This window comes from Antedon bifida, chromosome 6 (assembly GCF_963402885.1).
Source record: "Antedon bifida chromosome 6, ecAntBifi1.1, whole genome shotgun sequence".
Classification (NCBI taxonomy): Eukaryota; Metazoa; Echinodermata; class Crinoidea; order Comatulida; family Antedonidae; genus Antedon; species Antedon bifida.
Window position 1 is genome coordinate 23,616,657 of NC_136231.1, and position 15,105 is coordinate 23,631,761.

Here is a 15,105-nt window from a genome sequence, read left to right on the forward strand (position 1 = left end):
AATATCACAGATGAAAAAGAGACTGAAGTTACTACTGAAGTTACATATGTTGATCAGGATGTTACAGTTGAAAAGGAAGTTGTAGTTCTTGAGCAACAAGTTGTTGAATCAGAAAGAGAAAATATCACAGATGAAAAAGTCATTGAAGCTACTACTGAAGATGCATATGTCGATCAGGATGTAACTGTTGAAAAGGAAGTTGTAGCTTTCGAGCAACAAGTTGTTGAATCGGAAAGTGAAAATATCACAGATAAAAAAGAGACTGAAGCTACTACAGAAGATACATATGTTGATCAGGATGTTACAGTTGAAAAAGAAGTTGTAGCTTTCGAGCAACAAGTTGTTGAATCGGAAAGTGAAAATATCACAGATGAAAAAGAGACTGAAGTTACATATGTTGATCAGGATGTTACAGTTGAAAAGGAAGTTGAAGTTATTGAGCAACAAGTTGTTGAATCGGAAAGTGAAAATGAAGATGGAAATGCAGATCAGGATGTTACTGTTGAAAGGGAAGTTGTAGCTACTGAGCACCAAGTAGTTGAATCAGAAAAAGAAAATATCTCAGAAGAAAAAGAGATTGAAGGTACTACTAAAGATGCATACGTCGATCAGGATGATACTGTTGAAAAGGAAGTTGTAGTTATTGAGCAACAAGTAGTTGAATCAGAAAAAGAAAATATCTCAGAAGAAAAAGAGATTGAAGGTACTACTAAAGATGCATACGTCGATCAGGATGATACTGTTGAAAAGGAAGTTGTAGTTATTGAGCAACAAATTGTTGAATCAGAAAGAGAAAATATCACAGATGAAAAAGAGATTGAAGCTACTACCGAAGATACATATGTTGATCAGTATGTTACTGTTGAAAAGGAAGTTGTAGTTATTGAGCAACAAGTTGTTGAATCAGAAAGAGAAAATATCACAGATGAAAAAGAGATTGAAGCTACTACTGAAGATGCATATGTTGATCAGGATGTTACTGTTGAAAAGGAAGTTGTAGTTATTGAGCAACAAGTTGTTGAATCAGAAAGTGAAAATATCACAAATAAAAAGGAGGTTGAAACTACTATTGAAGATGCATATGTCGATCAGGATGTTACTGTTGAAAATGAAGTTGTAGCTTTCGAGCAACAAGTTGTTGAATCGGAAAGTGAAAATATCACAGATGAAAAAGAGACTGAAGTTACTACTGAAGTAACATATGTTGATCAGGATGTTACAGTTGAAAAGGAAGTTGTAGTTATTGAGCAACAAATTGTTGAATCAGAAAGAGAAAATATCACAGATGAAAAAGAGACTGAAGCTACAACTGAAGATGCATATGTCGATCAGGATGTTACTGTGGAAAAGGAAGTTGTAGTTATTGAGCAGCAAGTTGTTGAATCTGAAAACCCAGATAGCACAGATGAGAAGGAGGTTAAAGTTACTAATGAAGATGCAAATATTGATCTCAAAGTTGAAGTTGTAGCAATTGAGCAAATTTCTTGTGAAGAGGAGATTGATAATGTAAATGTTGAGGACAGGTATGAAAATGAGAAATGCTATTACCCTGAATCCATTGAGATTGATGATGTATCAATTGAAAAGAGTAATAATGTTGTCACTGTGGAAAGTATTTCAGAACATGAGGAAAAACAACATTCTCTACCAATTGATAATGAGATTGACCTGTATCAACAATCCACCGAGGACAATGTTGATGACAATGAGGTTCGTTTAAATGATACACAATATCTTGAAACAGATGAAGTTCAGGATTCATTTACTGAACAAGTAGCTGATGCTGTGCCAGTTCACAAAGAGGACATGGCATCTTCTGAGATTTACCATTGCCCGGAATCAGATGTCTATGAAGAAGGTACTGAAAAGGTACATACTGATGTGGCTGAAGAAGAATATTTGGTAGAAGAAAACCAGTATCATGATTCAGTTGATTTTGGTGAGGAAGCAATTGAAAAAGAAGCTGATGCTTCACCTGTTGATATGAATATTGTTGAACCTCAGAAAGATTATTATCCTGAATCAAATGAAGTTGTAGATCTAACCGAAGAAAAGGATATTGAGGGTACAGATTTTGAAGGACATGTTGATTCTACTCTACTAATTAATGAAGATGTTGTGGCTCTAGAGGAACAACACTACCCAGAGTATATTGAAGTTGATAATGTATCTTTTGAAGAAGAGATTGCTGTGGTACCTGTAGAACATGTTGATTCTTCTGAACAAGTTCATTATTCTGAATCTGATGAAATGTATGATACATCTATTGTCAATGAAGTTGATGCCTCTTTTGATGAAAATGTTGTTTCAGGCAGAGAACATTATCCTGAAGCTGATGAAGTTGATAATAGTTTTATTGAAAATACTTCTGAAGATAAGATTATTATTGAATCTGTTGAGGATGTCAGATTTGAAGAGAGTGTTATTGAAAAAGAGGAGGGTGAAGTTATAAATGAAAGATTGGATGTTGATATAGTAGATGAAGACATTGATAATGAACATGAGTCTGAAAGTGAAACAGTTTGTAATAAAGTTAAAGAGGAAAGCTTTGAGGTAGATGAAGCTGAGGAAGAGATGGTGACAGAGAGCTTTATTGAGGTGGTTTCTAGAAAGGATGATGATTTACCTAACCTTGAGCTTGAACAATACCCTGACTCAGTTCAAGAAGGAGATACAATTGATATTGTTGAAGATTACTGCAAGGAACAGCAGGACATTGCTAGACAAAACAACACTTCAAAAGAAATTGCACAAGAAAGGAGTGCAATAATTTCAGATTTTGCAGAGTGTATGAATAGTTCACCAGAATATGGGGACAGTGAATCACAATTAGATAACAGCGATGCTGGTGCTGTAGAAGAAGAGGTTGTTGAAACCATTACTGAAGAAAAACTTGAGACTGTAAAATCAATGCAATTAGACAACGATGACCAGGTCGATGCAACATCTCATTCAGATGCTTTAGTTAATCTTTCTACTGTTATGGATGAGCAATATGTAGATGAAAAAGACTTAATTGTGGAATATCCTTCATCAGAAGGTGATGATATATCACTTGACCATGAACTAACAGATGAAATCATAGCTCCTCCAAAGGTTGAAGTTACTGATGAACTAACAAACCTTGATATAGATCAACATCCATCTCATGTTGATTCTGATGATGAAAGTAGTGAGCATGAATTAGTAGATGAAGTGATATCTGCACCAAGCGTTGAAATTGATGCTGAGCTTCCTAATCTTGACATTAACCAAGAACCCGATAGAGTTCAATCAATTGATATTGATGAAAGTGGTGATGATGATGTAGTAGTTCACATTCAGAAATTGAGTGATGAAGAGGTTAAAATACAGACAGACACAGATATGTTCAAGCAGTCAAGTGAATCACACAGTGATAAGGTCATCCAAGAAACATACATGAGTGGTGTAGAGCTCACACATGAAACACATGATAGCAATATTGAGATTACGCAAGAACATTGCACAAGTGAAATTCTGCTTAAAAAAGAATCCCAAACAAGTGAAGTAAAGCTCACACAAAAACAAGAGCCACACACAAGTGAAATTCAGCTCACACAAGAATCACATACAAGTGAAATTCAGCGAATACAAGAATCACATACAAGTGAACATGCACAAGAATCACACACAAGTGAAATTCAGCTCACACAAGAATCACACTCAAGTGAAATTCAGCTCACACAAAAATCACACACAAGTGAAATTCAGCTCACACAAGAATTGCACACAAGTGAACTCACACAAGAAACAAAATCATTTCAACAGAACATTGTCATAACAGAACATGATTCTTCCACTTTCAGCTCTGTAAGTGAACATGTTATCACCTCTAGTTCAAGTGAAATAGATGGTGAATCTGAAAAGGTATCGGTACATCAAATACACTCAACAGACAGTATCGGTACTCTTATGAAAGAGAGTGTGGAAATTGTTGGTGGGGAGACCTTGTCCTTTTATAGTGCTGGTTCTTCTTCTAATGAAGTCACAGAGAAAGATATTAGCTCCTTCGAGAAAGCTAGTGAGGCCCATACAGATATTGATGGGTCTCAAGGGGAAGTCTCTGGGTCTTTTTCTGATCAATTTGACGTGTCAGATGAGATCTCTGTTGCTGTTGATAACTTCTCAGAGGTAATTGTAATGCGGTGGAATTGTTTTTCCATTAATGTTATTTGTTTGTCTTTTAATCGTTTGTGTATTTTAATCATTACCATGGTCATTTTGTACAATTGTAATATGTTTGTTCATTTTTTTTTTATTTACTTCAATGCATTTAAGCAGTAGTTTGCTTCTTTATGTTTCAAATTTTGGATATAAATGTATCTTTTTAAAATAATTTACACCAAGTTAGTAAATGCACCTGAAATATTTTTTGTTCTTAAAATTCTTTCACCATGTTCAAAATTGAGGAGTATGCCACCAAAATATAAACACACTTATAGATACAAATCCTATTGTTCCTTAAGTTCATTTAGCCCATTCTGTCCTTATTCCCTACCAAAGGTAAAAGATGTATGTACACTATTTGGTAAAATTTTTATTTATAATGCAATGTCGACCAATATTTCCTAAATTCTTGCTTTCCTTCTAAATTCAAAATTTGTGTTAATTCACCTTTACACTGAATTCTGCACGTTTTTTGTTTTTATTTGCAGAGATTAATTGAAGATATATTTAATGTAAGAAACACTTTGCTGTATTTACCGTTGCATGAAATTTTCATATAACTATTGATTGAGCCACTTATATCATTTCTTCATCTTGAAATGTATACTAGGAATTAATTTCAGTGTATATGTATTTTATTGTAAATTATAACAGCTTTTGTCTTGAGACTGATATTTTGTTTTCAGAGCATATTTTGAAGAAGTTTAATTGCAGTTCTATATCAATATCAATGAACCTTCATATCAATATCAATGAACCTTCATATTTAGATATGTCACTACAGTTTAATGTTTCTGCTTTTTATTTATACACAAATGTTATAAAATGGTATTGTTTTGTTTTCATTTAGGATGCAAAACAAGACTATGTTGCTATGAAGGAATCTCAGGTGTGATATTGTTTTGTTTCTTAAATATTCAATATCAATTTAAATAATGTGAAGAGAATTATTGAATAGCATTGTATATATAATTATCTTTTATAATTATTCACTCAAATTTCATAGCAAATTGAATTTTGTAATCATCCCTTCCCACAGCGACTCCCCCACCCCTAACAACATTATCTGCTAAGCAGACTTGTAGTTGCAGGTTTGGTTACAGATTGTTGGTAAACAGCACATTATAATAGTGTTTTATTATTTCACATTTCAGATACCAATACAAAATCTGGATGAAATAAAGACTGAAGAGGAAGAACAGTGGCATGATTTGAAAACTGATGATCAGGAGGAAAAGGATACATATGAAAATTATCAAGATGCAACCCAAGAACCTCAACCTGTTGAAGAAGAAACACCAAGAACTCCGGAAATTACAGAGCTGATTGACAACAATGCCAATCAAAATACCTTTTTGAACCTTGAGAGTCATAGAGAATATGAGGTATATCAACCACCAACACCTGTAGAAGGTCTACCCTCACAGGAGTTAGATGAAAACATTGATGTTCAAACCAGTTATTCAACATTATCAAACGAGGAAATTGCAATAGTAGAAGGAGCATATCATGTTTCTTTACTGGAAGATGAAACGCCAAAGAGCACCTCAGACAATGACGAAGAAGATGAGTCATTTCGAACATGTCCATCCACTCTAGGAGTAAATGCAGATGTTGTTGGCACTCAGAAAGTTGCAATTTTATCTGATGAAGGCTATCACAAGCCACAACCTGAAGAGGACTCACTGGCAGATATCACATCAATGATGCCAGATGACAATGATGATGAAGATGATGAGTATGTGGTAGATGAATTAGAGTATGATGAGGTGTCGAAAGTACAAACATCAGATTATCAAGAGGAGCAGCAACCTGGAGAGCTCATTGTCGAAGGTGTTTCTATCGCTCAATCATCTATAAATGCACAAGAAATGGTATCTGAGGAAGTAGATGAAGAAACATGTATTGATGATGCCAACATCAAAAACATAATACAATCTTTAGATGAGACAAGCGTTGATCAGGATACCGAATATCCAGAAAGTCCAGAATCTAGAGCACCATGTGAAGATTTAATCCTTATTGATCAAGTCACAGCAGAAACACAACCAAGTGCAGAGGATCCACTAAGTGATACTGATAAAGAACTGAATGAAGAGAACATTTTTCAGGATGAACAAGAACATCAAATTGATGAAGATAATTCTGGAATGATAACAAGTGATACAGAATTTGCTAAGGATGAAGATTGTAATATCCAAGTTTCCAAAGAGGATGAGATTCATAAAGTTCAAGAAACAGAGGTTAACTTGGCAATGTCAAATGAGGACAACATGACATGTGGACAGGATGTTGATGTATCAGAAGTACAGAACGAGCAAGAACCTTCTTTTGAACTAACACCAGAGGCTTTTGATAAAGATCTAGGTAGTACTAAAGTATTGGAAGATGAATTACAGTATGAGCAAGAAAAAACTGTTGAATCCATTAATGACACTTCATATGTAGAGTTAGCACAAGATGTTGAAATAAAGAGTGGTCCAGAGGATGAAGAACTGGATGCCCAGTTATCTGCAGATAATGTAGAGACATATTCCAATGATAATATTGCAACAGTTCATGATCAACAGTATGATCCAGCTTTTATTGAAGATTCATCCCAATTGTTAGAAAAGGAAGTTGTAACAGAATTGCCCGAGGATCTTTCACCTACTACTGATTTACAAATTGCTGAAACCAAAGTTGAACAACCATCAGATGAAACACACCTATCTAATGTAATAGATGAGCAGATAAGTGACGAATATACACCAGTTCCTCCTGTAGACTTAGAAATACCAGAAGAAATGTCTAGGTCTCTTCAAGATCCTGAAACTCCAGAAATGGCTGAATTACCGGACACACCAGAAACATTTGGTGATAGTAGTAACACAGAAGGAGAAAGTCCTGTTGTCTTGATGGGAAATTGGCCAAGAATTTCTGAAAACCAAACACAGCAACTTCCAGAACAGCAAACAATATTAGAACCAACTGAAACAGTTGCTATTGTTGCTGAGACCTCAGAGTCTCTTGAGAAAGAAGTCCTTAATGGGCCAACTGAACAGAATTATTATGATCAATCTTTGTCTGGCACATCTGAAAACCAAACAGGAGAATCTAAAGTATACGCAGAAGATGTAGAACCTACTTTAAGTGAGCAAGAAGCTCAGATCATAGATGATGAACCAGGCGAAGCAGTTAATGCAACAGAGTCTTTAGAAGTAGAAACTGAAGAATGTGCAGAAGATGTAGAACCTACTTCAAGTGAGCAAGAAGCTCAGATCGTCGACGATGAACAAGACAAAGCAGATAATGCAACAGAGTCTTTAGAAGTAGAAACTGAAGAATGTGCAGAAGATTTAGAACCTACTTCAAGTGGGCAAGAAGCTCAGATCGTCGACGATGAACAAGACAAAGCAGATAATGCAACAGAGTCTTTAGAAGTAGAAACTGAAGAATGTGCAGAAGATTTAGAACCTACTTCAAGTGGGCAAGAAGCTCAGATCGTCGACGATGAACAAGACAACGCAGATTATGCAACAGAGTCTTTAGAAATAGAGACTGATGAACCAGCAAAGCTAGATATGCCCGAAGATCACGTTGATAGTATTGCTAGTCATCATCTTCCAGAACTTCCTTCCCCTGTCTCAACAACAGATTATGATAATTTAGATGAACAAAAAGATGAAGCTGATTCCACTCACCACAATGTTCAGGTAAGACTAACATCAGAAGATCTAACAACTGCATGTGCTTTTACTAACAATAAATGCATGACAACTGCTTATGAAGATTCTGGAGAGACACGGCTTACTGAAAATATCCTACAAAGTGATTCATCAGGATTTGTCACTAGCACGTTTACTGAAAGAACGACAGAAACTAAAATGGAACAATTGACGAGTACAAGTGGATTTGAAGGAACACATGGTGAACTTCATGAAAGTAATATTGAACAAAGAGATTTCCATGAAGAAACTTATACATCGATAGAAACCAATACAATGCAAAGTTCCATTACATCATTGACTGTGGTAGGTGGAACTTCTAGATTCGCTGCGAATGATAATGTTATTACTACTGAATCTGATGACATCACAACTGATACCGTAGAGTCATTGAAAGAAGAGAGAGAGACTCCAGATCAATCTTATATCACAGCATCAGCTCAACAGACTGTTGAAACTCAATCAGATGAAACTACTCATTCTAGAGAGTTTGAATCAGGAACAGAAACTGACAGTGCCACTGGAGGTTCAGAACAAACTTCCTCAGAAGTATCGGATCCAATCCCGACCAGAGATCTCACACACGTCAGGAAAAAGCACAGAGACTTGCATGCTTACAATGAATGCGAGGGCCGTATCAGCAGTTTCTATTCCTTCAACACTGTCTCTCATACATCAAAGAATGAGAAAACAAGCAGGAAATCTAAATCAACTTCCTCTGCAAGTCTGAAGCGAGCAGTTTCACTTCAAGAGACATCGAAACATTCATCTACTACAAAATCCAAAGAAAGCCGTAAAGTTTACAAGAGATCTGTCAGTGAGAGAGAATCAACTTCTTCTTCAGCTTTGCATGTGCAGGAGGTATTTCTATGCAAAAGATATTAACATTCTGTATCCGTCAACTAGATTCTTAATTTTAGATACCTTGCTTTTATTGTTATTGTATTAATTACGACGCATAATCGTAGTAGATATTAATTTGTTTAACAATTAGAGTACACACACTAGATAGGCTGTAGATGAATGTCTTAGTTCAGTTTTAATATAACCACTACTAAACATAAATGATCCCACAATCAACATGATTTGTGAGTAATCTTTCTGGATGCAGTCTGAATTTCACCTGTGCCCTATACTGTACTGATAAAAACAGCAACCCGACCTGTGTCATCATTAGATAATGTACTCTATCTTTATAATTTATAGATTCCAATGTAATAATTAATTGCTATAAACAGTGTAAATGCTACCAAAAAATAATTTTAAATGCAAATAATTTGTATTGTTTCAACAGAGTTTTGAAAGTGAACCCAAAGTTGATGATATATATGCTGAGTTACATGGAGTATCAGAATATGTTGGAGAGGTATAGCATCCTTGATGGATTACAACCACAGCATGTATTGTTCAAATCAAATACCCCACACTGCACATTCCTACAATTCCTTGGATCTTTACATTTTATATATAAAAATATGTTTGTTTTGTATTAATAGTTATTAGCTATGTCATTTCCGAAATAGCCTGATTATTAGTTATACATAGATTTGTATTTCATGCTATTGTAATATTATGCATGATGAATATTGTATGGCTTTTGTAATGTATTATATTTTTATTATGTTATGTAGTTAAATTATATATCAACAATATTTTTCTTTTTACAATCCCAACATTGTTTTAAAATGAATTCTAAATTGTATCTTTTTCTTCTTATTTGATCATTAGTGCAATTCAGTTTTAGAAAATTAACTCAAAATACTGATCACACAGTGAAGCAAAAAAACTAAAATAAAAAATATTGGTTACAACAAAACCGCTACATACCATCATACATTCAAATTATTTTTAAATAATAAGTTTTTCTAAGATTTGTAAATTCAGAAACATTTCTGTATGAGGTATAAAAAATGTCAATTTAAAAAAACTTTTTTAATTTTATATTCTTTTTATATTATTGTTTCTTTCTGTTTATCCAGTATATTTAATTTCAGGTTATCCAACCAATCCAGTTATTTAGTTCATCTTGCTTTCTTTTACTTAATTCATCTTATGTAAGTCAGCTGCACTATTGATGGTGTGAATGTCCTTTGCTGTCAGATGTAGAATATAGTAGTTTGTGTGGAAAGTGTTAAAACCACCTTTTCCTCAAAACACTAAGTGTACCCTGGGAGTGTTCTTCAAAAGAATGTTTATTTTGATTTGTTTACCTTTTACTTTGTTTGCATGGTATGTTTATTTGTTTTGATTTTATATATATATATAATTTTGTACTATAATTTCGTTGATATTTGTTTTGGTTTTTTTTTATATATTTTTTTTAATATCTTAATTATTCCATATAGAGTAAAATTATGGTGTAAGCTCTGCTTATAAATAGTCTCATTTTATTTAAATTATCTGTAAATAAATAATACCTTTTATTTTTAGTTAAACGTCTTGATAATATTTCATTGATTATTATTTATGCTTAAATATTTATTCAGTCATTCTATACTTTTAAATTATTTTTTATATCGTATTTATTTTCTTAAACAATGCAAAGTACTTTTTATATTATTTATAATTTTAAATGACATTTTGAAATAATATCCATACAAAAATAGTGCCTAAAATTATATTCTCTGTAGTTTTACATATATTTATTAATGATCTTTGTCTTTCTTTTTGCAGGTTGCTCTCTGAATAAACATTCTTTACTTTATTCCTTACATTCATTACATTTTTCACATCATTCTGTAAACTTAAACATCAAAATTGTATTTCTCCAAAGCAATACATTATTTATAAACTTCAAATGACTTGCTTCTATTCTAACCACCCTTCCACAAATTCTTTCCTCACATCATCATATCCCAATTGTTTTAATTTTCCTCTCTCCGTGCTTATGTTTGGTTTTCACAACTCATTTGTGTTTGTGATTGGCTGGTGGTATCTTTATGCTAATTTTAACCTACGATAAGGTGTGGTGTTGTTGAGGGTGTTACAAGATCGTATTAGTGTATGACTGAGAAATACATGAGAGATTTTTTGTGTTTGTTTTTTATAGCGAAATTTGTGATTTTATGTTTAATGTGTTTGTTATAGTGTTCATAGTGTATTTATATAGACCTAATATTTTAATTGATTGATTGTTCTAATTTTGTTTGATTTTCATAGATTTGTAGAATAAAATTTGTTTGTTTCAATTTGTTTTTTTATTTAAAATACTTTTTTCCAAATTTAATTTGATACGCTGCACCTGTTTATTTAAATTTAGTTCATGTAATAGATAATTTGAATCCACTACTTTATTAAATTATTATGCCATAATTTAAATTTAAGAAATTAATTTAACAATAATGTCTATATAAGGAAACGATGTAATATTATTTTGAAATCGTAGATTGATAAGGCAATGTTATTAACAATATTTATTATTTTGCCCATTTTAATAGGAACCGGTTGATGAGGAACTCAATTTAAATGTTAATCTTGGTCCATCTCAGGAAAAACATGTAATAACAGAGGATGAGATTGAACAACTGACTAATGTTATGAATGAAATTGCCCAGTCAGGTATTTATTTTTCAATTATATGTTGTCTTTCAATGTGTTGCCATACTCTAAATTGGTCCAATAAATTAAGCATTATCTATCAAATCTTTATAATTTTCATACAATATTAATTTGTATGTTTTTGTATATCTCTGTATACTATGTCAATATACTATACATAGTAAACAATTGTTTAAAACAAATTACTAAGTGAATTTACAGTGTGCCATAAGATCTTGTTTTTACCATCTTTAACTGGTCTCAATGTCCGCTAGATTTTCCATTCTATGTATAACCTTTATGTCCTTTCATTGCAGGTCACAAACATTTATAATCAATATAACAAGGTATAATATAACAAGGTACAATAGAACTTCTTCTCTAGAATTTCTTACCCGTCTTTTTTAATTGTAGAAGAAAACGTTCTCGTATCATCGGACAATGAAATGGAGAATGGCGGCGAAACTGTCAATGAAGATGATCTGGTTTCAGATAAAGCTCAACAGAACATACAGGTGAATCTGAATCAGTTAAGCCTTGATGATGAGGCTGATATGGATGATTTGCTAAATATGGATTTCAGTCAATTTGCAGACGACACAGGCGATAACAAAACAGGTTAGTTTCCCTTTATTCTTCAATAAAATTTGGATTTTTATTTAGAAATACCATGTGTTTCTATCGATGGATGATTAAGTTCATGTAGGGGTTATAATTGATTTTCGAATGATGTTTACACACCAAATTGAATGTAATGAATAAAGTATTTTTTCTGACCGACGTTTAAATAGTGTGTGGACACAGCATAATCTTGATTGTTAATGTGAACATTTAAATCTGCAGTTTTAATTTCTAAAAGCATCCTGACTAACAAAGTTGTAATATTTTATAATTACATACAGTAGAAACTCTATTAATGGGACACCTTCGAACCTCAAAAAGTGCCCCTTTAATGGGGTCCCCTTCATATAGTTGGCTGTAGTGTTAAAACATACCCCTGGTTCATTTCACATTAATCAGGGTTTCCTTGAATAAAGATGTCCTAAAGAGTTTCTACTGTATTAATTATTTTGATTTTTTAATCCCTAATTTTATTTCATCCGTTTTCTTTTGTCATCATTATTTTATATTTTATGCTCATGTTCATTTTAATAGTACTTGAAAGGATGTCTGAGAATGAGATAGCAGAAGGAATGGCAGCTTACGTCGCAGACATTCCCTCATGTCCCACGTCGCAATCTAATAATACCACTGTCCTTAATCCCATTATACAAGCAGGTTTGACGATATATACATTTACATATTACACTCAATGTTGCACAGGCTTTGGGCTCTTTGTATATATTTATTATTAAATTTTTATATTTAGTTACTGCATGAAGAACTAATTCATTATGTGTTTTATGTTTGTTGTTATTGTGTGTAAAGTGCACGCACAAGACAGTCACCGTTACTTTCCTCTAGAAGAATCTTAAATTAAGAAACTAGGGTGGGATAGGTTAAAAGTTAGTATTCATGGCACCAGGCACCTTCTATCAATTAAACTTATTAATTATTTTTTTTTTTTTTATTTATTTTTTAGATTAATGATTATGATTATTTGCAGGTGTACTTTCATAGTCTTTTTATGATGATCAGTATTTGTTTAATATACTGTATATCTTATGATGGAGGTATACCTCCATGATCTTATTTACATTATAGGACCAGATAACCATTGTAGATCATTGTAATTAAAATGATTTCAACCCCACAAAATAGCTTTAATCATCACAAATTAGATTAGAATATTCAGTTTTCATATTTAGTGAGTTATTTAAGATCAGCGCCTTGGACCCCATCAACACGTTATAGAAATAAATAACATAATTGTTTATTTCATAATGAATAATCTGAATTGGAAAAAAGTTCTGATAAAATATACTTTGATTCTAAAAGAAACCATTGATGACATAGATGACCTACAATTGACAGAATCTGAGCAAGATGCGATCTTTCAGTTCCAACTACAGTATTCTGTGGATGATGATGTTGCTTCATTGTCAGGTGACATAAGCCAACCAATAGTATTGTATTTTGGGGGAAATTGTGCTCAGCTTGGGAGGAAAAAATGGTAAAGGATAAATTGGGTGCAGAAAATTGGGAGATGTTTATGTAAACATAAATGTGGAGAATGTTTATGGATCTTTAAGTTTGGTGTACTAATATAGGGCTTTGGAGTTTGTTTTTTTTTATTAAAAGGAATTGATAAAACCACAAAAAAAAGCATTTTATCATGTGGAGGCTAGGTTACTGCAATAGTGTTCTCTTCAACATTGAGTCTTATTTCAGATAGGTTTTGGTTATGGTTGTACTCTAGTCGTTGGCATCTAATTATCATTGTGGATTTTCTTTTATATTTTGGCAATAGGGCAGCAACTGTGATGTCAATTTTATAATGGCATTCCTTGCTAACAACACATAGCTTTAAGGTTTTTTGTTCACAGTAACAGGACATTAATGCATATCATCAATCTACAGTTTAACCTTTAACCTTTCTTCTCCCTCTTTTGTGTCATTTGTACTTATTTGTCACAAAATTATGTGTGTTATTAAGTACAGCTTGCACTTTATGTTATACAGTATATATCAGTGTTGCTATTAATCCCACAATAGGTTCACAATTTGAAATACTAATTTTAATACTAATACAATCTAATTTTGCTTATATAATATAATAATAATCCATTTAATAAATAATATTTAAACAATTTACTGTACTAAACATGCAAATATATTTCATTTTGTCAAAATGTTTTTAACCATTATCATTATGATTACTAACTATTAGTACAATTAAACATGAATTGTATTTAATAATAATATAACTCTCCTGCTTGTTTGCCATACCAACTATTTGGCTTATTTATGTTTACTTATATAAATTAATGCATCATGTCTATTTATTGGTTCTTATAATAGTCTCATATGAACATAAAATTTATGGTTATATTTTTATAATAGTTTAATGAAATACATGGCAACTTACTCAATATGTAGTGGAGCTGTAGCTTGGTGGTTAATGTGCTTGCCTTCCAATCCCAAGGTCCCGGGTTCAATCCTGACCTAGTGCAGGGTTGTAACTCATGACTCTTTCAACTCCACTCCCTAAGCCTCAAATGAGACTTAGTTTATAAGCACGATAAATTATTAAATAGTTTAGCTATCCTGTAATTGGCGAGTTACTCGCTGTTGGATGAGTATAAAATTTAAAAAAAATAATAATAATAATAAATTAAAAACAAGTATATTTTGAAATTCAACAAATCCAAAACAATGTGAACAGCATGACTGTAATAAACCATTTTTGCATCCTTGTAATAATTTGTGTTAATTTGTATTTGACCTATTGCATGATTTGTTTTTCTTTATTTTTATTTGAATTTATGTTTCTGTGTACTGTAGACTCCAATCCAGATGTTCACTGTGCACCACCTTCTGACACACCGCCCTCATTTGACCAAGAAGATTCCGATTCCGAGAAGCCATATATGAATGGCCATGATAATACGAATGGTAGGAGATGAGAATCCTGTTTCATTCAATCTACTCTCTCTCTCTCTCTCATCCTTCTCTCATTACACTTCTAAATCTTCTAATGACACTTATTGACGCATATTATAAATCTATTGTT

At 32.6% G+C, this 15,105-nt stretch overlaps 1 protein-coding gene across 18 annotated transcripts in view; it reads left to right on the forward strand.

Annotated features, from left to right (window-relative positions):
* The window catches only part of LOC144845883 (uncharacterized), a 99,611-nt gene that overhangs the window by 77,442 nt on the left and 7,064 nt on the right, over window positions 1–15,105 (forward strand). For all 18 annotated transcript variants that reach the window (XM_078703372.1, XM_078703365.1, XM_078703369.1 and 15 more), the window contains 10 exons: window positions 5,039–5,077; window positions 5,343–7,610; window positions 7,746–8,756; window positions 9,190–9,261; window positions 9,890–9,949; window positions 11,333–11,453; window positions 11,847–12,050; window positions 12,588–12,710; window positions 13,371–13,478; window positions 14,877–14,987. In XM_078703372.1, coding sequence (XP_078559498.1) covers window positions 5,039–5,077; window positions 5,343–7,610; window positions 7,746–8,756; window positions 9,190–9,261; window positions 9,890–9,949; window positions 11,333–11,453; window positions 11,847–12,050; window positions 12,588–12,710; window positions 13,371–13,478; window positions 14,877–14,987 — 4,117 coding nt within the window. The remainder of the gene's footprint in view (window positions 1–5,038; window positions 5,078–5,342; window positions 7,611–7,745; window positions 8,757–9,189; window positions 9,262–9,889; window positions 9,950–11,332; window positions 11,454–11,846; window positions 12,051–12,587; window positions 12,711–13,370; window positions 13,479–14,876; window positions 14,988–15,105) is intronic.